The following is a 26,115-nucleotide window of genomic DNA, read 5'->3' on the forward strand; positions in this document are numbered from 1 at the left end:
ATTACAGAATTTAGAGGAAAAAAAATGGAGGAATATGAGGATTTTTCTCTGTTCAGCACAATTAATTTAAAATGTCAATAATATGCGTAACACGTGATGAAATTTCATTGTTTTATAAATTACAATTTTATATGTGACAGTGTCTCTTTAAGTAGTAGTATATTTTTACAGAACGTAATTTTAAGAGCATTGTGGAAGTTGCAGATCTGTAAGGCCCTTGCAGACATATGAATGTGCTTATTGAGAAACATGTGAATAATACCATTAGTTTTAGGTGGGAGTGCAAGATCAGCACCTGAAAAGTTTGAGGTCTGCTGTAGTAGAACTAGCAGGGAAAATTGGAACATTTTTCAAAGTAGGTCCTATAATAACAGTTAATATTGATGTTTTCAACAATCACAGAGCAATAGAATGGCTCTTTTGATTGCTCTGTAAAAATACCTTGTTATTTAGAGTTCCAATATGCTTTCCCCTTGGTTTTTATGGTTAGAGAGTTAATCACTATTTATTAGGTTTGTTAAGCCATTAAAATTAATCACAATTAATATTATGATTAAAACCCATCATGATCAGTCAAACAATTAATTACACTGTTAATAAAATACCATTTATAAAATTATTTATGGCTGTTTTCTATGTTTTCAAATGCAGCCCTACTGATTTCAGTTACAACACAGAATATGAAGTGTATAGGGCTCACTGTATATTTATTTTTGTTTACAAGAACTTGCACAGTAAAAAACCAAAGAAATAGTATATTTCAATTTGCCTGATACAAGTATTGTAGTCTGATCTCTTTATCATGAAAGTTGAACTTACAAATGTGGAATTATGTGTAGAATAAAAGCTGCATTCAAAAATAAAACTATGTAAAACTTTAGAGTCTAGAAGTCCGTCCTACTTCGTGTTCAGCCAATCGCTCAAGTGGGATTGGTTACAATTTGTAGAAGATAATGCTTCCTGCTTCTTGTTTGTAAGTGTTTATCTGAAAGAGAGAACAGGCGTTTGCATGGCACTGTTGTAATTGGGGTCGCAGGGTATTTATGTGCTAGAGGCACTGAAGATTCATATGCCCCTTCATGCTTTAACCCTCATTGAGGAGGACATGTGTTCATGTTGGTGATGGGTTTTCCTCAATAAGTATTCAAATCAGAGCAGACGAACACATGCTTATTTTCATTATCTGCAACTACCAGAAGGTTGATTTACATTTTTGATGGTTCAGTTCTATAGTTTCTGTATCGGGTTTTGGTCTTTTAAGTATCGGAGGGGTAGCCGTGTTAGTCTGGATCTGTAACAGCAACGAAGGGTCCTGTGGCACCTTATAGACTAACAGAGAAGTTTTGAGCATGAGCTTTCGTGAGCACAGACTCACTTCCAAGTGAGTCTGTGCTCACGAAAGCTCATGCTCAAAACTTTTCTGTTGGTCTATAAGGTGCCACAGGACCCTTCGTTGCTGTTCTTGGTCTTTTAAAACTTCTGAAAGCATGCTGCACACTGTGGCACTTCAGATTCTTACACCTTGAGCCGAGTGCTGCTGCTGTTTTTAGTAATCTGACATTGGTATCTTCTCTGTGTGTTGTCAAATCTGCAGTGAAAGTGTTCCTACTACAAACAAATGTTGGGTCTTTCTCCAAGACATCTATAACATGAAACATATGGCAGAAGGCAGGTGAAACAGACCTGGAGATATACAATTCTCCCCAAAAGAGTTCAGTCACAAATTTAATTAATGCATTTTTTGAATGAGTGTCATCAACATGGAAGCATGCCCTCTGGAATGGTGTCTGAAACATGAAGGGGCATATGAATGTTTGGCATATCTGGCATGTGAATACCTTGCAGCGCTGTCTGAAAAAGTGCCATCCAATACCTGTCCTCGCTTTTAGGTGACATAAATAAGAAGCAGGCAGCAGTATCTCTTGTAAATGTAAACGAACATGTTTGTCTAGGCCAATGTTTCCCAAATGGTATTCCATGGAATCCCGGGGTTCCACAAAGTGAAAATAAGGGTTCCATGAGAAAATTCCATTACAGTAACATTTCATGATTTAAAAATAATATTTAAGCATTTATGAATTTTATTAAAAACAATGTTCATTTGTATTTGTTATGATAAGTATCCCTATGTAATACCAGCTTAGCCAGAGAACGGAGCCGATGATGTCACTACTCAGTGCTGCGCACACAAGAGTGGTACAGTCACCTCTTATATACTACCATAAATCCCCTTACTCGCTTTCAGGGAGTGTGGATCAGGCGGGTGTATATGAATAGAATATAGTCACGTGATTTCTTTTCTTTAAAAATTTAACTATAACAAATATAAATTGACTAGGAATCAGGGGTCACCAACCTGCAGCTTCAGAGCAGCATGTGGCTCTTTAAGGAGTCATTTGCAGTTCTGAACACTGCTGCTGACTCCTCTCCTGCTGCCTGCACTGCCACTGCTACAACTCTAGGGCTGCATCTGCACTGGAAGCATCTGTCTACAGAAGTTACTGTCAGAAGAGATGTTCTGACAAAACTTCTGTCAACGGATCGTGACTACACATAAAAGCATAAAAGATCTTGTCACCTGCTCTGTCAACAAGAGGGCCCCCAGAGCATCTACATGGCATTTTTGTCTACAGTTTCTGTTGACAAATCACATTTTATGTGTAGATGCTCCGCGAGTTTTGTCGACAAAACCCCAGTTTTGCCTACAAAACTGCCTATTGTAGATGTAGTCTAGAACTAAATTTAATTGGTTTAATGGATGGCAGGGTGGTGGTGGTATCTGGCTAGTAAACCAACTGAATTTAGTTCCATTATTTCAGTGGTGGCAGGGCAGGGAACTGCAGACCGCTACTCACTTGCGAAGTAGCTGGCACACAAATTCCAACTTGTTTATTATTATCCTTACTTATTTGGGGTCTACTTTTTCGGCTCCATAAATAAGACTTATTAGGGGTTCCTCAGAATTCTTTCAAGTTTAAAAGGGTTCTGTGGCCAATTAAATTTGGGAAATACTGATCTGGGTGATTGGCTGAAAAAGAAGTATGACTGATTGGATTTGTAGGTTCTAAAGTTGTTTCAGTTTTGACTACATTTATATGACAGAAGATCTACATTTTTAAGTTACACTTTCATGATAGATTGCAAAAATAACTAAACAGTGGTGCAATGCAAATATTAGTAATAAAAATAATATGAAGTGAGCACTATACACTTTGTGTTCTTTGTTGTAATAGAAAGCAATATATTTGAAAGTATAAAAAATCCAAAGTATTTAATAAATTTGCTGTTATGTTGTTTTACAGTGAGATAATACATTTTTTATCACAGTTAATTTTTGAGCTGATTGCATATGTTAACCAATTAATTGACAGCCCTACTGTTTATTTGAGATTATTCTGTTATAACACAGCCCCCTAAAAACTTCTGTAAATTTCAGCCTGCCATTTTCCACCTGGTGTTTCCCATTGGTGTTTTTTTGGGGCAAGTTTGAGCAAAACTGTATTGTGCTGTATAAAGTGGTTCAAAGTGGAAATGAACTTTCCCTAATATTTAAAAAATTCTTGCTATTTTTAAAAAGAAACTAGTGTGGTGTCAAAATTATTGAAAGTAGAAAGCTGAATTCAGTAAAGGGATCTTCTGAAAGGATAAACTAAGTGAGGAAGGGCTCTTTAAGATATATGAGTTAGGAGGGATTCAAGGGTGGTTATTCTTTATTATCTCCATATTACAGAATATTGTGGGAGGTTGTCTTGTGGTTTATTTAGCATACAAAAGTGAAATAACAGCCTCTTGAATACTGTACTATGACATTATAGCAAAGAATTAGAAAGCCAAGCAAAGGGAATTGGGGGTGAACTACCACTGAGCATTAGGCTTACCAGAATGCTTACCAGTTAACTGGTTAACCAGACCTTTTCAATCCTTGTAGCTGGCCAGCTGCACTGAGCAGAGCAGTCCCAGCCACAGCAGACTGGCTGGCCAGTGGGATCTTGAGAATGCTGTAGGAAGGCTGAAGCAGCCCCAGTCATGGCAGGCAGGCAGGGTCCTGGCATAGCCGCAGAAGAACAGCCTAAGCCTCCACCATAACTGGCCAGTGGGATCCCACCCCCAACAGCACTGGCCCACGAGAGTGGCTGTTGTTAATGGTTAACTGGTTAAATTACATAATTTTAATCACTTAACAAGTGAACTGTTACAACTGAACATTATAATCCCTTTAGGGGTGTAAATGACAATAAGTAAACATTAAAGAGCCACTTCATTACTTCTGTACAAATATTTTATGTGTAACTGGACAGGAGTAGAGTTTTACTAGGCCAGTCTTATTTTTAGCTGTGATGTGTAGTAGTAGACTCATTATGTTGTTACTCAGGGATAAGCTTTTCTATATCTTGACAATCATACATTCTTGCTTTATTTCCACAAAGACCATTCAGATTTCACTTATTCTCTGAAACAGTGGCTTTCAAAGTACAGGTCATGATCCAGTACTGGGTTGCAGAATGTCAGGCACTGTGTCACTTTGCCGAGGGTAACCAGGTGACCAGCGAGGATGCTAAGGCAGACTTCCTGCCTGCTCTGGTACAGCAGACCACATTGCACTCTGGAAATGGCCATCAGCAGGTCTGGATCCTCAGGTGGAGGGGGAGGTGGGGGACTCTGTGCTCTGCTCCCACCCTGAGCACTGGCTCTGCACTCCTGTTGGCCAGGAGTGGTGGTGCCTGCAATCAGGAGCCACCAGAGATATGCTTGTGCTGCTACCCCTCCCACAGTCCTGAGCCCTCCTAAACCTCACTTCCTCAGCCGCACCCGAGTGTTCACTCTGTAGTACAGTGGTTCCAAAACTTTTCACTGGGGCGGACCCCAGGTCATTCCCCAAACTGTTCATGGAGCCCCCAACCACCCTCAAATTGTTTGTTGACACCCCCCCCCCCAATCAAAGCCAATTTTATTTATCTTTTATTTTTTTCATGAACCTCCTGCAATACCCTCGTAGACCCTGGTTGGGAAACTGCCCTTGTCAAAAGTAAAATTTGGTGGGTCATGGGCATCAACAGGGTTTTTTTCAAGTAGGTTTCAAGAAAAGAAGAATTTGAAAACCTCTGCTTCAAAATATGATCATCCATGGTTGAGTTCCCAAAGATGGTTTGGGTACTTTACCTCTTTCCCAGCAGGTGAAGGAAGTAAATACAGATATTTAAAGTGACTACATTCCGAACTGGGAAGCTGCAATCTGATTTTGCATCAGTTGCTTTTGTTTTCATTAGGTGATGGACAACTGATGGTATACAAGGTTGGAACAGGCAGTTGTTGCAAATGTAAAATCAAAATCCTGTTGATGTGGATTTATAGAAGTTAGCAGTTTTTATCTGCAATATTTGAATTCTCTGCATTACAGTTTAATATTATGTTTTGATTTATAGTTAATCAAACATCTTTAATGGTGAGTGTAAGAACAAATTGTACTTATTTTTAAATAGATCCTTACAATAAATGAGGATGGATCACTTGGGCTGAAAACTCCCAAATCTCATGTTTGTGAGCATTGCAATGCTGCCTTTAGAACAAACTACCATTTACAGAGACATGTCTTCATTCATACAGGTACTGCTTGACTTCACTTGTCTTTTCTACTATATAAAGATCTGTCTCTTCCACTAAAAAATATTTTCAGCTCTATGCGAATTTCAGTTCTAAGAGAATAGGTAACTTGGCATCTAAGCTTAGAGATTCCATGCACCAAAGTGTCAAAAGAACACCTGAAAAAAACTCAACATATGTTTATTAAACTGAAGATATAACCGTTTACCAGGTTTTTTGTTTTTCTTTATCAGAAAGTATTGGGTTGACTTGTAGCCTAAGTGCCAAAATTGACCCGTTTGTAAAATGTGCTCTAGATGCTTATTTGCCTGCTGAGGTGTGTCTCGTTTGGACAAATCAAAAGGGTACTTACCATTATACTGGCTTGCCAGAACCCAAAATGCAGACTTATTCCAGTATTATGATTGATCTTGTTCTTGAGGAAATTACAGCCATTTCAGCTCTAACTCCTACATCTTTGTGTTAATGTGACTCACGGGAAGTATTTTGAAGTCCATATAGTTAGCAGGGATGAAGTTTTTGGTATAAGTATATTTTGGAATTCGCTGAGATGCTGGTTTTATATAGACAACTATTTTATTCCTCAAAGTAATCATCAGAAACAACAGTTTGTAGTTATTAACTTATGGATATGGAATTATATTGTTCAAGGTGAAAAACCATTTCAGTGCAGTCAATGCGACATGCGTTTCATACAGAAGTACCTGCTACAGAGACATGAGAAGATTCATACTGGTGAGTATAGTGCCTTGAGTATCTTTACTGGCGTGCTTAAAGAACTGTTCCCCAAATCAGGCCAGGTTTCCAATAATAAGTGTGCAGCTTAATATCCTGCTGGAGTTTGTTGTGATTTTAACATATATGGTACAACACATTTAAAAGTGATTTTAGTTCTGTGCTTTAGCCTTGCTCCTCTTTTCTTTGGCTTCAAAGTGAGTGTAAATTGTAGTGAGCAAATGTGGGAATTAAGAATTCTTAAAATAATTCCAGAATAGCAAACCATGAAGTTTGTTTAACACCTAATGATTTTTTTCATTCTTCTCTTCTGTCATATAAAACTGATTTTTTCACTGGGGTCTTCATCACTTAAAATATTTTTTTATTTCTTGTTAACTTGAAGGAAAACTATCAGGACTGTAATGGCCAAAATGCCTAACCCCCAAGGTATTACCATCAACATTACTTTTCACTCTATTTTAAAAGATTCAACGCAGAATTATTCTAATATATCTATACACATTACAGATAATAGGTCAAACAAGGCCCAAATTTTAAAGCAAATTAGAGTTAGTTTATGTGTATTTGTTTATTTTTGTCTTATTGCAGTGTACAAAACCACATTCTCTCACAGGTTTGGCTTTATTGGGTTTTTGGCATTTTGGTGCATGGCCTTTCAATCCCTGTGTAAATATTTTGTGATATCGTCCTTTTGGACTGGATGCCAATTTCTCAGCCTCTTTTACAGAAAAGCAGAGCTGGTGAATGTGCACAGTGTTTCTTGGGTGTAGCATTTAAATAGATATGAATGCTACTAATGTGTAAGGGTGTGTGTGCATGTGTCTGTGAATATGACAGCTGAAAAAGTTTAAAACTCTTCAAAATGAAATTTTAAGCAGTATGCAAGGAGTTACGTGCACAAATATCCTGTTAAGGGATTTCTGTGTCTTATGTTGCTGTGAATTCAGACTTAGGAGATTTCCTTTCACCAGTGAGCCCCAGACTGTGTTCTTTTATGTGCAATGGCTTTGCTCTGTTCCATGTATTTCCTCTAGCTTTGAATTAAGTGAGCTTCATTCTGGAGAAACTGCTGCCTTCACTCTTTGTAGATATTATTCTTGTAAAGAATGGATTGCATGTGCATGCACGCACACATACACACACGCAGAGGAAAGAAAACAGGAAGGCTACGTCTACGCTATCCCAAAACTTCGAAATGGCCATGCAAATGGCCATTTCGAAGTTTACTAATGAAGTGCTGAAATACGTATTCAGTGCCTCATTAGAATGCCAGCGGCCATGGTACCTCAGAATTGCTGCAGCTCGCCACCACGTGGCTTACCCAGACGGGGGTCCTTTTTGAAAGGACCCTGGCAACTTTGAAATTCCCTTATTCCTATGTGCTATTTACCTCATTTGCATACCTCTTTCGAAAGAGGAATGCAAGTGTAGACACACCCATAATATTTGTACTTAGCAATTAATTGCATATGTAGAAATAAAGGGATTTTGAAGTTGCCAGGGTCCTTTTGAAAAGGACCCCATCTAGATGAGCCACGGCAATTTTGAAGTGCCGCAGCCGCCGGCATTCTAATGAGGCGCTGAATATGTATTTCAGGGCTTCATTAGTAAACTTCAAAATGGCCATTTGCATGGCCATTTCGAAGTTTTGGGATAGTGTAGACATGGCCAAAAAGGTTTAAATGCACATTCTTTTGTCGTGTTTTGTAGAATCATTTTTGCTGCAGATGATTCCCTGTTTGTAGCTTTGAAAATGAGACTAGACTATGTATGCAGTTAATTGCTGAGTACAAACATTATGGGTACGTCTACACTTGCATTCTTCTTTTGAAAGATGTATGCAAATGAGGCAAATTGAAAAATGCAAATGAGGCATAAATTTGCACATCTGGCACCTCATTTACATATTCTAATTTCGAAAGAGCTTCTTTCAAAAGAAGAAAGCCAGTGTAGACACTGCTCTTGCGAAAGTAAACCCATCTTCGAAAGAATCCTTCTTCCCTTTATTTAACGGGAAGGATTCTTTCGAAGATGGGGTTTACTTTCAAAAGAGCAGCGCCTACACTGGCTTTCTTCTTTTGAAAGGAGCGCTTTCAAAATTAGAATATGCAAATGAGGTGCCAAATGTTCAAATTTATACCTCATTTACATTTTAGATTTACTTCATTGCATACATCTTCAAAAGAGGAATGCAAGTAGATGCACCCTATATAAATGTCATTAATATTTTTAATATTCAGCATTTCTAACTCCAGAGAGACAGCAGCTTTGTTGCTTTTAGGGTTGGTTGGTTTGTCTATGCCAGCTCTTGATGGGTGTATTTGTCTTCTATGTATAAGAGAAAAAAACCCCAGATGGTAACAAATTAATCTTACTGTTTGCTCAACTTTAGAAAAAATGTTTTCTCCCTCTTCTCAGCCTTCTACTGGCTTCGCATAGTTTGGTAATTATTTTTCATGGAAACTGAAGTAGAGGATTTGGTTTAAACAAGAGGCTGACCCTCTCTAGTCTGGCACCCTCAGGATCTGACCAGTGCCATATCAAAGAATTTGCTGAACCACAGGAGATCAATGTTATCTAGCAGCATTAACAGCACTCCCACTGCTTACTAGGCACTTACGGGTAAATTAAAGCTAAATAACAGCACAGAACACTGAGAATCAGGACTGGTAGCTGTTAAACTTTATGGGACCATGGGAAACTTGGCCACACCCATGATAAGTGGACATCCAGCTTGCTAAAATCATGCTGGACCACAGAAGTTGCTGGACAAGAGAGAGTTAGATGAGTGCTTAGGACAATATGCAGTTGGTTAATTATCTGTTTTACTGACCATGCAGTCAAGGAGGTCTGCCTTAAGATCTTAACAAGTCCCAGTGATCTTTGACTATTACATCTGTATGACTTAGTTGGAAGAAAAGAAGAGAAATTTTTGATTGTCTTAAGACGTTCTCTGAAGATAATTTAGTAAATATACAAAAACTGTATTGATTGAACCTAAGGCTTGTGTTATACAGGAGGTCAGACAAGATGATCATAGTGGTCTTTTCTAGGTTTATGTATGGTGGACTTTGGTGTCCTAGCCCAATTATCGTTTGTTCCTTACAGTCTACATACTTAAAGATTTTTCTTTAGATATATTTTTTCGTAACAGTTGCATGGTGGGATCTTTCAGATAATTTACATTTTTAAGACTGCTTTCTATGGCTACCATCTCCATGATTTTATTGTGGGAAAAACAGTCTGTTCCTTGGACTTTAATTTCAGTACTGCCATAGATTCTTTATAGTCTATAAGGGTGAGAATCTGTGGGAATATTTTTTCCTGCTTCTCCCTTTCTTTTGTAAACAGTTGGTTTTCTTCTTTCCCAGACTTTAAATGCAGTAGGTCTGATTTACCTTTTATTCCTAATGAAATGACCCTATATTGTCTCCAACTTTAGTACGGTGTTCAAAAGACTAAAGATTAACAGAATTTTTTTTGCCTTTTAAAGATTTTTATCCATTCTCCAACTTCCTGTATTAAGACTGCTGAAGACAACACTAACAGACAGTAGTCCCATTAATATCTTTGTAAAAACAGGGAATTTAGAGGTGTGCCATGTAATAGCAATAGCTAGTGTTTCTGTTCTTAGAAGTCTTGCCTCAATGAAATACTGTTCAAAGAAGGTAGAAAGTCATCAATAATCAGTCATTATTATGAGTAGGCAATTAACAAATTGAATTAGTGCAAAATTGTGTTACCTAGAAACAGTCACACCTGGGAAGAGGGTGATAAGCATAAAAATCGGCTGCTAATTGTAATTTTTTATGATTCTGCTTGTTGCTCATGACACTGAAAATCAACACACAATTTGTTATTAGTAGGAAAAATCCTGAATAGTGATCTTAAATCGCTGAGTTCCTGATGAGAACACCACTATAGGCTTTCTTCAAATCTCTTCTGTTCTGTTTTCACAAATGAAGATTTCTGCACCAGTTCTCTACCACTGTATTCATGTCTCACCCCCTAACTCCTTCATCCAAAAAAATTAAAAAAAACAAACAAAAAAATTGGGAGTCACAAGGTACCTGCCAAATGTAATTGCTCTGTCACTTTGCTTTTATGTTGCTTGCCTTCTCTACTCTTTTGTCTAGTTTTTGTCTGTTTTGACTGTAAGCTCTTCCTAGGCATTTGTTTGCGTAACTGCTAAGTGTCTTTTTCACTACACTTTGGAGCTGCACTTTATACATGTATTTTAGAATGACTATTAACAGACTTCCAGTACAGATATAACATATCCAAAACATCTGAGATGATTTTTCCTTGATACCACTTAGATCAATAACCTGCATAATATATTGTACATTCCATTTACGTTTGCCCTTCTAATGCATTTTGTCACACTCAGTAATGCAGTGAAAGAAAATATATCCTCAACTCTTCTTCTAGTTTAAGAGAAGATTGTGTCTTGATCTTTTCAATTTACATAATTTGTCCTGGTTCGAAAGCTGGATAGAATGTTGCAAAAAAACCTCTGTCTTCAAGTTTCAACTGTGTAAAATGGTTTTCAGAAGGCATTGGATCATAAGAATAGATGAATTTTTGATAAAATGTTAATACTTTAATAACATACTCATCTCTATAGAGATTTAAACCAGAGTTAACAGTGGCATTAACTTCATGAACTCACCCTTGCAAGGCATTTCTTAATCTAATTTGGAAGAACATTGTACCACTCTGCTGAACAATCTCATCCGAGGTGAAGCAGCCCATTTGGGAACATTTCCTCAAATCAAGATTCCAGCTTTTTACAGGCAAGATCTAGATGGAAGTAGTGTTTAGGTTTGAAGGAGTACTTAGTGTATACTTGCAAAGGCCCCAAATTCACTCTTATTATGTGACCTGTTCACACTGTTCAAATGATGTGCAAGAGACAGATGTTTGGGTGTGTAATCTACCAGCTTGTTTCCCTCATCTCACCCTTATCCAGTTACAATAAAGGAGTGTAAAGGCTCTATAGCAAATCTATTCATGGAGCCCTGTGGCTTGTTTAGGTGTGAGAGGGTGTGTCAACAGACCACTCTGTGCTCCAGCCTTTATGAGCTAGCAGAATGGCTTCTACAGGGAAGTTAAAGCTAAAATAAGTTGGAGTTTTCTCTAGCTCTGTTCCCATTTGGGCTGAGGATGCTCAAAATGTGGGAGGCAAAGCCAGCTTTACATCCACCCTCAACCTGAGATAAAGAGGGATTTAAAGGAGGTGAAAAGGCACTTGGTAGACAAAAAGCAGGAAGATGTTCCAAAAGTAGGAACAGTATGAAAATAACACAAAATTAGGAATGGTATGAATCAGGAAAAGGAAGCAGAAAGGAAAGAGGATTGAAAGCAGGATAGGTAATGATGGGAGTGATATGTAGTATAAAACTAGAGCAGAAATACAAGGGGGGGCAAGATTTTTATGGCTTTGAAGGTAAAGATGAAGTTCTTGAATTTGATTCAGGTAGCAGGTGGAAGGTTAGACAAAAATGCAATAATATGGTAGTAGTGGTATAAACACCTAGATAAATAGTGTGTGAAAATACTGAACTGATTAGCAGGAAAGTGGAGAAAGAGAGAGAGAATTTTAAATTGAGTAGACTGGAGTTGTCAAGGTACAATGCTAGATAGCTAGAGAGAAGAAATATACAATGTTCAATAGAAGAGATGACTGTGGGTGGTGAAGAAAACCAGATTTTGGTGATGGTATTTAAACGGAAGACATAACTAAGGTTAACAAAGAGACTAGATATGGAAGGAGGAACAGAACTCTAAGTTGACTCTGAGTTTGGGAGCCTGGTGAGAGGGAGATATAGAAGGAGCAGCAAAGAGTGCTCAGGAAGGAAGATAAATTCAGTTTTTGAGAAAATAAATTTGAGATGGCTGCAGGCCATCCAACAGGAGGTATCTGAGAAGCAACTGGAGATGCAAGATTCAGTAGCTGGAGTTGGAAGCTGTCTGCATAAAGGTGAGAGATGAAACCATGGTAGCTGATGGGATCAGCAAGAGAGACAATATGCATATGAATGAAAAAGGTTATGTCTTTTCTAGTTTCTCTGCATCAGATTTCCATTATTTTTACTCTAGGTGTGTCTAATTATATAATTGAAAAAGATGAATGCTCAGATAATTAAAATGTAAGTTTCAATAGTAGGCAACCATATTTCAAGGCAAGGTATGCCAATTGTTATAGGATAGCTAAGAACATAAGAATGGCTTGGTCCATCTGGCTCGGTATCCTGTCTTCCAACAGTGGTCAATGCCAGATGACTCAGAAGGAGTGAACAGAACAGGTAATCATTGAGTGATCCCTCTACTATCATCCATTTCCAGTTTCTGGCAAAGAGAGGCTAGGGACACCATTCCTAACCTTCCTGCATAACAAGTATTAATGGACATAACCTCCATGAGTGCATCTAGTCCTTTATGGATCTTGATAAAGGCCTGGTCTTCACAACAATGTCTGGCAGAGTTCCACGGGTTGAGTGTGTGCTGTGTGAAGAAAAACTTCCTGTTGTTTATTTAAAATCTGCTACCTGTTCCATTTGGTGACACTTAGTTCTTATGTTACTTACAGAATTTGTTCACTACATGGCTATTGGAAGAAGGTTGCACAGAATATATAGTGTTTTTCATTTTGTTTTATTTTATTTTATTTTATTTTATTTTGCATCATCTGTTTGCAATTTTAAATAACGAATTAAAACTGCAGTACTATAAAATGGTAGTGCCTTACATGTGGCTTTAGCAGTGTCACCCTCATTTAGATTAATGCTTGGATGTGGTTAAATTCCTCTGTACTAAGTGGAAAAATGTACCTCTGAATATCCATATTCATAACTTGGTGATGATAAGAACAGGCACTACTGTGTCAAATAACGTCAGATGGAAAGAGTGGAACAATCTAAAACTTATTTCTAGAAATAACGTATGCCAGCATTGTCAGCAATAAAAAACACTGCTGTTTTCCAGGACCAAAGCGTTGACCTGTCAGCAGAATTCCCATTTTCTATCTCATTAAATCACAGGATTGCATATAAATATTCAGAAAAAAAGAAGTCACATCATCAATAAACAGGTTTGACAGTGGTGAACAAAAAGATAACCATATTCCAAATGCAGAGACTTAGATATGATTATTGACAAGTGGAAGGATTTCTATATTATTTACATTCAGATACTATAATTCCTATGCCCTGAAGGGATTTAAATATGTATGGAATCCACTCTCTATTGTAATACTCTGTTTCCAAGATGATACGGGTTTAGCTAGTTTTTTAAATTTAATTTTGTCCTGTCTTTCTTCATTATGAAAGATGGACATTTTCCCCCCTATACAAATACCATGATCTCTGTAATTTTTTCCTGTTAAGAAACTAGTTTATCTAGGAATATGTGTAATTAATTAATTCATTCATAAAGACAAATATGTTACAGATTTGCAGATTATTTTACAGTAACTAAAAAGACAAGATTTCTGCCTTTAATCTGCGGTCTTTACATCTATAATGGAAGAGATGCCTTGCTCTTTGGGTGAATTCTGTTGAAAAATAGTGAGATCCTCTAAAAGAGAGACACTCTGCAAGATAAGTGGGTTTTTTTTAGGCTTAATCAGACAAACATAGACAATTAAGATAGTAAATGACAAAAGTTGAAATAGAGATATTCTTAATTTACTTTATAATGAAAATAAATCTTTGTAAATAGGTGAGAGGAGAGAAATTGGTATCACGAGAGTAGAAGTAGCATTTAAAATATGTTGTCTGAACAAATGAGTAATATAACAGATGACAGGACTTCCATTTGCCCGAATGAATTTAATTGCAGAGAGTTGCTATTTTTAATATAATTATTAAAAAGTCAAGTGAACATGCCTTTTACTTATTATTGGAACTATTCTTGAAATCAGATCAAAATGCATATCATATTTAGGGCTGTTATTTCAGATTTTCATACTGAGGTGGAGAAAAAGACTGGACAGAACCATAGAACATAACACAGATATTTTAAACTTTTTAACCACCTACTTCTTGAAAGCTTAAATTCTTTTTTGGAAAATGGAATTAAATGGTGCAAGGAGGATGAAAGAATTTAGACCTTGTCATCAGAATGGTCTTTTCATTAACCCCTAAATATGTATTTTGGGAACAGTTCATCTTCATATATATTTTTTGATCCTCTTCAATCTTTGGTAACAGTTTGATAGATTTATTTGTACATTTATTGTACCTTGAACACAGAGATGGGCATGAAAACTGGTTACTTAAAATTTTCCCTTTTTTTGTTAGATTTTCTTGGTATAATATTCCCTTTTTGTTTCCTTCATGATATTTTTGACATTAGTGGGTACAAGGGAAATTGGGACTTATATGAATGATCACAGACTGTTTTTTCAACAGGAGCATACTAAATCATCTTTGTTACTTCCAATAAAAGCTAGTAATATTTGCCAGGGTTATTGTGTGGAATAACCATTTGTTTTTCTGTTTTTACTTTGTTTAAACTATATTTTTATATAATGACTGTTCTTAGGTGAAAAACCATTTCGTTGTGATGAATGTGGTATGAGGTTCATACAGAAATATCATATGGAAAGGCACAAAAGAACTCATAGTGGAGAGAAGCCTTACCAGTGTGAATATTGTTTGCAGGTAAGATGGTTAATTGAAATAATTCACATTATTTTAAATACTGAAATGCCAAACCTGATTGTGAACTAATACACACAAGAATTTTCTAAATTGTGAGGTCTGACAACGCTACAAATTGACGTAGAAAAAATTATACTAATGCAAACTGAATGTATGTTGTAGGCAGCTTTCAGTTGAAGTGGCTGAACTGTGTGTGAAGTAATGATTATATTATTTACAATCAAAGATGGCTTTTCTTATATATAATTTTTTTAACTTAAAAAAAATCCTCTATAGTACTTTTCCAGGACAGACCGAGTGCTGAAACATAAACGGATGTGCCATGAGAGTCGTGACAAGAAACCTAATAGAAGTGCCACCAAAGTTGGCCTTTTGGCATCTGAAGAAGATGCTGGCTTCTCTACACCAATGAAAGATAGCTCTTTGCCAAAGAAGAAAAGGCAGAAAACAGAGAAATTAAAATCTATTGACAAGGAAATTGGAGATAAATCTGATCAGAAGAAGGATAAAAATGACTTCTTGCCTTTGTATTCTGCCAGTGCTAAAGTAAAGGATGAATATATGGTGGCAGAATACGCTGTTGAAATGCCACATTCTTCTGTCGGTGGGTCACACTTAGAAGATGCAAATTCTGGAGAAATACACCCACCTAAACTGGTTCTCAAAAAAGTTAATAGTAAGAGAAGCCTAAAACAGCCACTTGAGCAAAGTCAGACCATTTCACCTTTATCTACATATGAAGAAAACAAGGTTTCTAAGTATGCCTTTGATCTTGTGGATAAACAAGGTTTATTGGACACTGATGGTAATGCTGATATTGACCAAGTTGATACTTTACAGGAAGGACCCAGTAAACCTGTACACAGCAGCACAAATTATGATGATGCAATGCAGTTTTTAAAGAAAAAGAGGTATCTTCAAGCGGCCAGTAATAATAGTAGAGAATATGCCCTGAATGTAGGTACTATAGCATCTCAACCTTCAGTAACTCAGGCAGCTGTAGCAAGCGTCATTGATGAAAGTACCACGGCATCCATATTAGATTCACAGGCACTGAATGTGGAAATTAAAAGTAACCACGACAAAAATGTCATTCCAGATGAGGTGCTTCAAACCCTACTAGATCATTATTCCCACAAGGCTAATGGACAACATGAAATATCTTTTGGTGTGACGGATGCTGAGGTGACCTCCAGTATATCAATCAATTCCTCTGAAGTATCTGAGGTTACCCAGTCTGAAACTGTTGGAACAAGCTCTCAAGCTTCTTCATCAGATAAAGCCAGTATGTTACAAGAATACTCAAAGTTTCTACAGCAAGCATTGGACAGAACTAGCCAAAATGATGCCTATTTGAACAATCCAAGCCTTAATTTTGTGACTGATAACCAGACTCTTACAAGCCAATCAGCATTCAGTTCCATAGACAAACAGGTCTATGCTTCTATCCCAGTCAATAGCTTTCGATCAGGAATGAACTCTCCATTAAGAACAACTCCAGACAAGTCTCATTTTGGACTAATGGTTGCTGAATCCCAGCATTCTTTTCCCTTTTCAGGTGATGAGGCAAATCATTCTTCCTCCTCCTCTACGCAGGACTTCTTGGATCAAGTGACTTCTCAGAAGAAAGCAGAGGCACAGCCTGTTCATCAGGCTTATCAAATGAGCTCCTTTGAGCAGCCATACAGGGCTCAATACCATGGAGCAAGAGCTGGGATATCATCTCAGTTTAGCACTGCCAACGGACAGGTGAACCTGCGAGGGCCAGGGACAAGTGCTGAATTCCCAGAATTTCCCTTGGTGAATGTAAATGATAATAGGGCTGGGATGACTGCTTCACCTGATGCCACAACAGGACAGACTTTTGGCTAAGAAAACCTTTGTAAATAATATTGGCACTTTAGAACAGATCTGTCAAGAGTGGGGTTGCTCTGTGTAAGATGGATTGCTGTACAGCTTTTAAGAACATTGCGTTATAACAAAAGTAAGCTGATATAGCAAGTTCAGTAACTTCATTTTTTGGTTAGTCACCAGTCATGGAACTGCTTTACATGTTGTCTCTCCTATAAAAGGCAGTTTGTTACTTACCTGTTTGAGATCAGAAACTTACTATTTTACATACACTTAAATTCAAAGCAAAACAAAAATAACCCCAGGTAATGTTTCCTCCCATAATAGTTTCCTATTTGGTTTCATTGTATATTCTTGGGAGAAAAGTAATTGTCTGAGATTATTCATGTTGTCACTTTCTAAATTTGTCAGTGTAGTCATTACTCTTCAGCAGGGAATATAAATATACTAAACAGAGTAAACTAAAAGTTTAAATGTCAAGAGATTATGGCTTAACAACATTGGTGTATTCTATGGAAAAACTCTTTCTTCCCCCTCTCTTAAAATGAAGTATATGCCATGTGCCCTTTATATTTGCTTTGCATTACAATGAGCTGTGTTTTTGAGGAAAAAGTAGTAATAAATTGATAGACTAACTCCATTATTTAAAAGTCTAATTAATTTAAAATACTTTAAAACCTTTTTTAGCAAAATACATCTGCTTATGCATTTACTTCAGTCCTGAAGTGTGTTGCATATTTCTTTGTACAGTTGAACCTAGACATAACTTTTTTATGATTCTTTCACATGCAAATATCAAGATTTGAAGTGTTAGTTAAAATAATCTGTAGGTTACATTCCCAATTGCATAAACGCTTGCACAAATTGTGTATTCCAAGATTTTAAAGCTTAATTGTACTTTACCTGGCATATTCACCTTGATTAACAAAGAGCACTTAGATTCTAATTGATATTTTTTTATTTCTGAAAGAATAAAAATCTGTTTTAGATTTTTTAGGTTTGTTATGGCTGCATCATTATCATCTCATAAAACACTGATTATTATCTTTTAGTATAAAGAAGATTGGAATTTCTTAGCTTCTGTAAAAACTGGTTTAATTCTTTCTGTCTAGAACTTTGACAATTCGGATAACTAAATATGTTAAAGCATCCCAGTAAGCTGAAGAAGTTGGCCTTCTAATTGCATATCTTTTTAGTGATTTCTTAATGAACAACGTTCATTATAATTTTACCAAAACTGTTGTCTAATGCCAGTAAACAAAATTTCAGTACAGATGAGTGACCTGAAGCTTTTGTTGCATTTCACAGTATAAATAAACTACAAACTTTATCTCTGTACCATGAATATGTTTTTAATAGTACTGTGGCTTGAAGTATACAGTAAGGTACGATGAACAGTTCTGTGTGCATTTTTAAAGTGGTGAGGATGGAATAACATAAATGTGTTGTGTAGTTTGTTAGCCATTTTAAAATTTTGAACTTGATATTCATTCTTTTGCACTTTTTCCTAGAGAGGACTCTGTCCAGTAATTTAAGGAAATTGGTCCCAGTTCCCTTTTTTTTCCCTCCTATGTCATCATTGTAACTGCAATAACTTCCCTGGGACCATTTCAGGAAGAAGATTCATCTGCAATCCATAGACTGCATCTCAAGTGGGCAGAGACATCATTTACAAGAGCTTTCTGCATAACTCATTTGTATACAGAGGGTTCAGTTTCTTATTGCCCCATGATGATCTTAACAATTGTAAGATTTATTAGCCCAGCGTGCAGCTGTTTTTTGATGCTGCAAATCCATACATAGCCTACCATTTACAGTAACTGGTCTGAAGATTTGGCTCTGAGTTAAGCAGAAAAATAAACATCATGAGAGAAAAGCAAAATAATTTTAGAATGCTAATGACACAAAAGGAAACATCTTTAAAAGAATATTTTAACCTGACTGTATCTCTTTAATTTGTTCTGCATTATTGTTGTTTGTCTCCTGTCCTACTTGCATAGACATACACATGTATATGGCACCTAACTCACAACCAGAAACAACCCCATCATGCATTTTCATTAAATATTACTTCCTCACATCCTCACATTCACTGTACCCATAGTGCTACATTGGCAACTTTGGTTTAATGTCCTATCATTACAAATATGTCTATTTACTTACACTGTTGAAAGAAAAATCCCGTGAGGCTAGCTTGCCACAGCACTTAGTTGGATACACAGGGGAATAAGAAGGTATAAGTCCTGCTTTTTCCTTATGAGATGGATGACTCTGGTTGTGTTGGAGATGGCAGGAGCTTACTCTCCTGATATCCTGTTGTGAGAAAATTCAGGTAGGGGAAACTGGCCTTACTCTTTCAGTTCACTAGCCAGAATAGATAGTTGGTGCATAGAGGTGAATAAACTAGTTCACACAAAGGCTGAAATAAATAACTTGCTTCTCACTAGAGTAAAATTGTGTTATGGGAAGAGCATGGGTTTTCTGAGTCACAATTCATTCTCTGGTGTGGGGCATCACAGCTTCTCTCGGTGTGGTAGGGCAGGTTGTAAAGGTCTCACCCTATCCAATGGTAATTATTTTGTAGATCTACTTCATACATGTAATTAAAGGCCATTCTGTCCTTAGAACTAGGGCTTTTCTACCTGCAGAAATTTACCAGCAGAATTCTTCCAGTATGATTGTACTGCTACAGTTATACTAGTATAGTTCTGCCAGTAAATTAAGCCCATGTTTTTTAACAAGTTCATCGCTTTAAATACTTTAAAAAGTATTTTCTCCTTCAGCATATTTCATTGTTTTACATTAACACACACAAACCCATGCTTTCCCCCTTTTGATCCAGCGGATGTTTATTCTTATCCATGCCACCTATGGGTTTGAAGTAACTAAAAACAAAAATGACTTTTTCTTTGTTACTTTTTATGGGTACCAACATTATTTAGTCAGTACACTTTGGGGAATAGCATTTACATCTCAGCAATCCAAATGTAGAAGCTCTTATTTTATAGGTTGTGAAAGCTGTAGATGCATGTGGGGTGGAATCATTTATGACTGTTCTTTTTTTCTGCGACAAAATTAGGATAAATTTAAAATATATATTCACAAACTCAATGGCACTTAGCCCTCAACTGTAATAATTTTAAATGGTTTGCATTTTGGGCCTGAATTACTTGACAGTGTCCCTTTTGGCATTAGTCTTTTGTTATATTTTACAATGATTGCAATTGTGAATGCTGGAATTGGCTTGCAATGATATATTTGTAAGCACCTACATTTCTTGATCTGGTTTGAGAGTGAGTTAACAATAAATGACAGAGTTTGCAGAGGAGCATAGCATTGTATACTACTATATGCTGTTCTTATGAAGAATTTAAATCAGGCCTTAAAATGATTTTTTCATGTGTCTCTCCTCCTTTTGCCTATGGGAAAATTATAGTGCAAGAAGAGAATACAACCACCCCTAACATGCTCATGCTTGCTTACCATTTTCATAACTTTGTGTATTGTAGGTTGACAGTGTTTTGGGGAAAGGGAGCAGTTCAGTGATAAAGGGGAAATACAGTAAAATCTTTCTAATTCTCTACTAATCAAAGCACCACCTTATTTTTACACATACAATCTTCTTTCTCCCAACTTTGCAGAGTATTAATGGTAATTTACTGATTTAAGTAAATTTAAGTAAATGAGTAAATTTACTCATTTAAGTAAGACTGGCTTGCTTCAATCAAGTATACTACAGAATATTAGCATACTTTGAAGTAGTATAATGAAAGCTAACTACAGCTGTCACGGTAAATGAACTAAGTACATTTTGTGATTAGATATCTTTGCCTTTGCTTGCTTGCTGCTCCTCAAAATTCACTGATATTTAATGGTTTTTCAAGTCATTACTGTGCACTAATGGGATTTTATTGTAGCTTTTCAAAAACATTTGGTTTCCTCTCTGAAAAATCAAGATACATACAATATATTTTGTGCTTGTTCAGAATATTGTTAAATCTGCATCATGCACAGCAAAAATTTGAAAATTATCCAAATAGTTGGATTAATCTGCTTTGAATTTAGCAGTATTGGATTATTCTGTGTGTGTAAATGTGCAAACTGAATTTTCTGTTGGATTTTTTTTTAATTAACTACATTACAAATTGCAGGGAAATTCCAAATGTTCCTGGGAATACATTTAGAAACTTTACCGGGGAGAAATATACTTAGGCTATGGATACTTGTTCCAGTACACATGTGGACTTTCAAATTATGTGGTTAGTACTGAGGCAAAATAATATTATGCTTTTATTAGTGTTAGAAGTTCTACTAAATGGAAGCCTTGTAATTTTGAAAGTTCATTCATTTTATGTTGGTGCATGTTTATGTTAAGCATGTAACACATTAAACCACAATTCACTTTTGCAAGGAACATGTACTAAGAAAGTACTACTTTTATGAAAAACATCTTTAAGTTTAAATTTGAACTTTTGTTCAGTTTTGAATTGCTTTAAGTCAGGGAAGTAAATTTTATAATTGTGTTTGCTGTACTCTGCATATAAAACCCTTACGTTTCCTTTTAAAAACTACTACTTTTCTTAGGCTACACGAATTGAGGCAAGCAAACATTTCTAAGAGTTGTTTCTTGCTTTCGTTAATCCAATGAAGGGAGAGGTAAAATTGTGTAAACAACATTATTTTATTTTTTTATGCAATATCTTGCTGTAAATATGATTTATCAAATAAGGATGTACCTATGATTGAATCTCTGGTTCTGCACACTTAGAGTTTATATATAAATATAAATGTGTCTTGACAATCAAAGACTTATGTCAGTCTTCCTTTATGATGTTTATTATTGTTATGCATTCCATTTGTTTGAATTGAGTACCAGTGTGGAAATCTGTATTGTCTGTAAGTATGTAATGTTTTATAAACATTAAAAAACACAAAAATGTCTTTAAAAACACAAAAATGATGTAAATATATACAAACTGATCACAGTACTACTTAATGTTAGAAGGCATATAATGTTGTACTGTGTGTAAGCAATAATACATGACAGTGCTAACTTTACAAGTAGCATAAAGATAGTTCCAAAAATAGTTTTGGAGGTAATAGCCTTGTTCGAGTTAATCAATATTCTTAATCATTTTTTGTAAATAAATTCAGCTGTTCTCCTGTTGGAGTATATGACATTGTTTACACAGCACAATTTGGGTCACAGAGGAGACAGTCTTTAGATTTATGACTTCATCTGTATATGCTTTCAATAAGAAATGAATGGCTTTATTGCACTTCTGCAAGATGAGGAAGACCGCAAAAGTTTAGTTTTAAAGGAAGAGATCTAATTTTCTGCTTCTGTGCTGATTCCTGACAATTCTTGTACTTTAATTCGGAGTCCGGATATTGACTTGATGTGGCTTGGGTTCCAAGATAAAGGCATAGTTCTCCTCATATTTCGTGTGCAGTTATTCAGTAAATCTACAAGTTGTGTGTTCATTTTATGACCTTATTTTTAAGTCTGAGCTATCCTCAACTGATGAGATGGGTTTATTTGTATATTAAGTTGTTGAGTGTGAACTGAGTAGGTATTGGAATGGGGAGTGTGCCATACCTATTTGAACACGGTCATCAGTGCTTTAGAAAAAACACAGATTTATAAATGTAAATGACCTACATTTTATAAGAGAAATGTTTTTAAATGCTAGTCAGTTATATAATATGTGCTTTGAAGGATTTGCTAGTCCACTTCTGTCACTTTTAGTACACTGGTATCTTTTATATGTAATGGATGCTTTCTATTATTGTAGCAAAATATTTCAGTAGAAGGAATTTTGCAACAGTATGGGGGAATTTTCATTGTCAGAAATGAATTATGCTGGATTATGTCTGTGTACCCTTATCTTTATTTGAATGGTGCCTGGAAGGGAAGTTTGTATCCGAATAAAACAGGTGATCTCCTTTTATTTCAAGGGCATACTATGTAGTGCTAAATTGAGTCTGGAACACTGTTACAGTGTATTTTCTGATATAGTGTTATTTTCCTGAAGTCCATATGCCTTCTTTGTATTTCAACAAATTAAAAAAAGACCAACACATTATAGTTAGGTCTTTGGCAGGATTATAGGTTAATTTCAGTGGTTATACAGTGTTCTTTTAACCTGCAGCATCCGTTCCGTCCATTTTACTGTCTGTGTAAAAATAAAAGCAAAACTCAAATTTCATCTGTAAAAAATATGTATATAAGTAATAGATGGTTTTGTATAAACCTGAAAAGTATGAATTTGTATATTTCCTTATGTTTCTGATAGAAATTAGAAGGTGAGTCTTAGTTCCTGTGACATCAGGAATTACATGAGAAAGGGGAGGGCGTTGGGGGGGGAGTGTATGAGAGAGAGAGAGATGGCAAACAAAAGAAGTGTAAAAGGGTTATTTCATTTCAAAGCAGTCTCGAAGTATTAGCATTTAAGAATCCACTCAGAAACGCGAAAAATATTTTGCAGGGATGTTATTTAACCTGAATTGTTACATTCTTAGTGTTTGATATTGCTCCCATTCAAGTTAATGGGAACTTTGGTTACTTAAGTGGGGATTTTAAAAATGAAATGTGCATTGTGTTACCCTTAAAAAAAATTAAAACTACTTTGTTAGCAGGTTTGGCCAAACTCATTTTTTAAAACACCAGTACATTTTAAAAGACAAATTTTCTGCCTTTATTTCTCTCCTAACTCAATTTTTAAAATACTTTGGAAGTTGCTATTACTACTCATTTGACTGTGATTGTAAATTAAATTTTGCTTGAAAAAAATGGCATATGAATGATTGGATTATTGTGCCTGTCTAATACAGTGGAAGATGGTTTTTATGCATAGTCATAGTGAATGATATTGTATTCTTAGAATTGATTTATTCATTAAGTGGCTTAATGGGTTTCATTGCTTCTGACATTACTGTTTTCTTATGGTTAACACAGCCATTTTGGGTTTATAATACCCTTTTATGTATTGTGATACTAAAGGAAGTTATGTTATTTGCTTTCATTTTTTAATTAATCTATTAGTTTAATAATTTATATTTGCAAAATGATGCATTTTAAATGTGGTCACTGGCTGTTTGAAAAATAAAAATATAGAATACTGTTTTGTGAATTAAACTGGTTAGCGGTATTTTTCATGGTAGCTGATGTAAGACAAAATTTGATTTCTTGACATGGCAGACAAAGGCATGTAGAAGTATATTATAACTATTCCAGAAATTATCTCCCTCTTCCCCTGTTGATGTGCCTGCCTCCTAAAGATGTAGAACATTATTACCACGCTTGACATTCATTTTAATTCAAATTGCATTAGTGTAGGATCACAAAAGATGAGAGACTGATTCTTATATACCTTAATGGCCCTTTACACCACCATGGCAGTGTAAAGGGACCTTACTGTAAATGAGTCAGGCTTTAATACATTTAACTGTACATGTTAGAAATACTTACTTAATATTAAGTTTTGAATATATTGGATAAAATGCATATGTGTAATATATTATTCATAGAGCAATTTTTTCCTTCATTGATGCAAACTCCTTAAAAAGAATTGCAAATCATAGCATTCTGCATTTATAAGGAAGAATATCTCTTGTGATAAAAGCATTCCCAAGTAGCCTAGTACTAATATCTAGTCACTTTGCTTATTTTTAGTGGCATTATTTTACTGACATGTTTTTAGTATTGGTGGTTTTGGTATATAGGACTATTTCCATTAAATATATTGTTTTGAGAAATGTTTAGATATGCTGATTGGAAATTAGTTGACTTTGCATAAGTAGACTTGATAGCTACGCCACATTATATGTAAGGATGACACACAAAAGCTGCGTCTACACGTGCACGCTACTTCGAAGTAGCGGCACCAACTTCGAAATAGCGCCCGTCGCGTCTACACACTTCGGGCGCTATTTCGAAGTTAACTTCGACGTTAGGTGGCGAGACGTCGAAGTCGCTAACCTCATGAGGAGATAGGAATAGCGCCCTACTTCAACGTTGAACGTCGAAGTAGGGACCGTGTAGACGATCCGCGTCCCGCAACGTCGAAATTGCTGGGTCCTCCATGGCGGCCATCAGCTGGGGGGTTGAGAGATGCTCTCTCTCCAGCCCCTGCGGGGCTCTATGGTCACCGTGGGCAGGAGCCCTTAGCCCAGGGCTTCTGGCTGCTTCTGCGGCAGCTGGGGATCTATGCTGCAGGCACAGGGTCTGCAACCAGTTGTCAGCTCTGTGGATCTTGTGTTGTTTAGTGCAACTGTGTCTGGGAGGGGCCCTTTAAGGGAGCGGCTGGCTGTTGAGTCCGCCCTGTGACCCTGTCTGCAGCTGTGCCTGGCATCCCTATTTCGATGTGTGCTACTTTGACGTGTAGACGTTCCCTCGCTGCGCCTATTTCGATGTTGGGCTGAGCAACGTCGAAGTTGAACATCGACGTTGCCGGCCCTGGAGGATGTGTAGACGTTATTCATCGAAATAGACTATTTTGATGTCGCAACATCGAAATAAGCTATTTCGATTTTGGCTGCACATGTAGACGTAGACAAAATCATGTAAACCCCAAGGCGTAAAGCTGGTGTGACTCACCTTACTCCACTCCTTTTTAGTCTTTGAACTTCTATGCCCATAGCTTTCAGTTAATATACCATAAAAAGGTGCAAGCAAAGAGAAACATCCATCCCATAAACATGGGTCGAGTACCCTATGTTTATAAATATGATGCATCACTTCTAATTTGATTTTACTCAAATATACACTTATTGCATTGTATCGAAAATAATGCATTAAGGGTCACAAAAGATACCAAACATGATTGCATTCGTAATTTAAAAAATGTACAAAACAAATCTTGACTGTGAACATACTTTGAAATGTGAGAAAGTTTCACTTCCTTTCTCAGCAGATCTGTTTTGTATATTCAATTTTATTTTTTAATACTAGTGCTACTCTTTTGGGTGGGGGCCATGAGATTTAATTATTGGAAGCAAGGCAACATTTAAATCTGAAATTGGTAACTTGAGAATGTTAGGTAACAGTCACATAGTAACGGTGACATTGTCAAACAGTAAAATAGATCTCTGATTTTTAAAATAGATACATCTGTCAATAATTTGGTGTAATATATATAGATTTGTCTACCCTAATTTTCTTTTAGAAGTAGTACTTGCTGGAAACCAAACTGGAATACAAATATCCCCTAACTCTTCATTGAGCCAATTTTATTGCAAAGAGAATAACACATTGCTA

At 36.3% G+C, this 26,115-nt stretch overlaps 1 protein-coding gene across 2 annotated transcripts in view; it reads left to right on the forward strand.

Moving 5' to 3' along the window:
* ZNF148 (zinc finger protein 148) overlaps positions 1-24,025 on the forward strand; it is a 56,667-nt gene extending 32,642 nt beyond the window's left edge. The window contains exons 4-7 of one of the 2 annotated variants that reach the window (XM_075000916.1): positions 5,481-5,604; positions 6,253-6,336; positions 14,887-15,005; positions 15,282-24,025. In XM_075000916.1, coding sequence (XP_074857017.1) covers positions 5,481-5,604; positions 6,253-6,336; positions 14,887-15,005; positions 15,282-16,877 — 1,923 coding nt within the window. In that variant the 3' untranslated portion in view covers positions 16,878-24,025. The remainder of the gene's footprint in view (positions 1-5,480; positions 5,605-6,252; positions 6,337-14,886; positions 15,006-15,281) is intronic. The other variant, XM_075000915.1, reaches the window with a different exon arrangement.
* Positions 24,026-26,115: the final 2,090 nt, after the last annotated feature.

The sequence above is a fragment of the Carettochelys insculpta genome, chromosome 8 (genome assembly GCF_033958435.1).
Source record: "Carettochelys insculpta isolate YL-2023 chromosome 8, ASM3395843v1, whole genome shotgun sequence".
Taxonomy (NCBI): Eukaryota; Metazoa; Chordata; order Testudines; family Carettochelyidae; genus Carettochelys; species Carettochelys insculpta.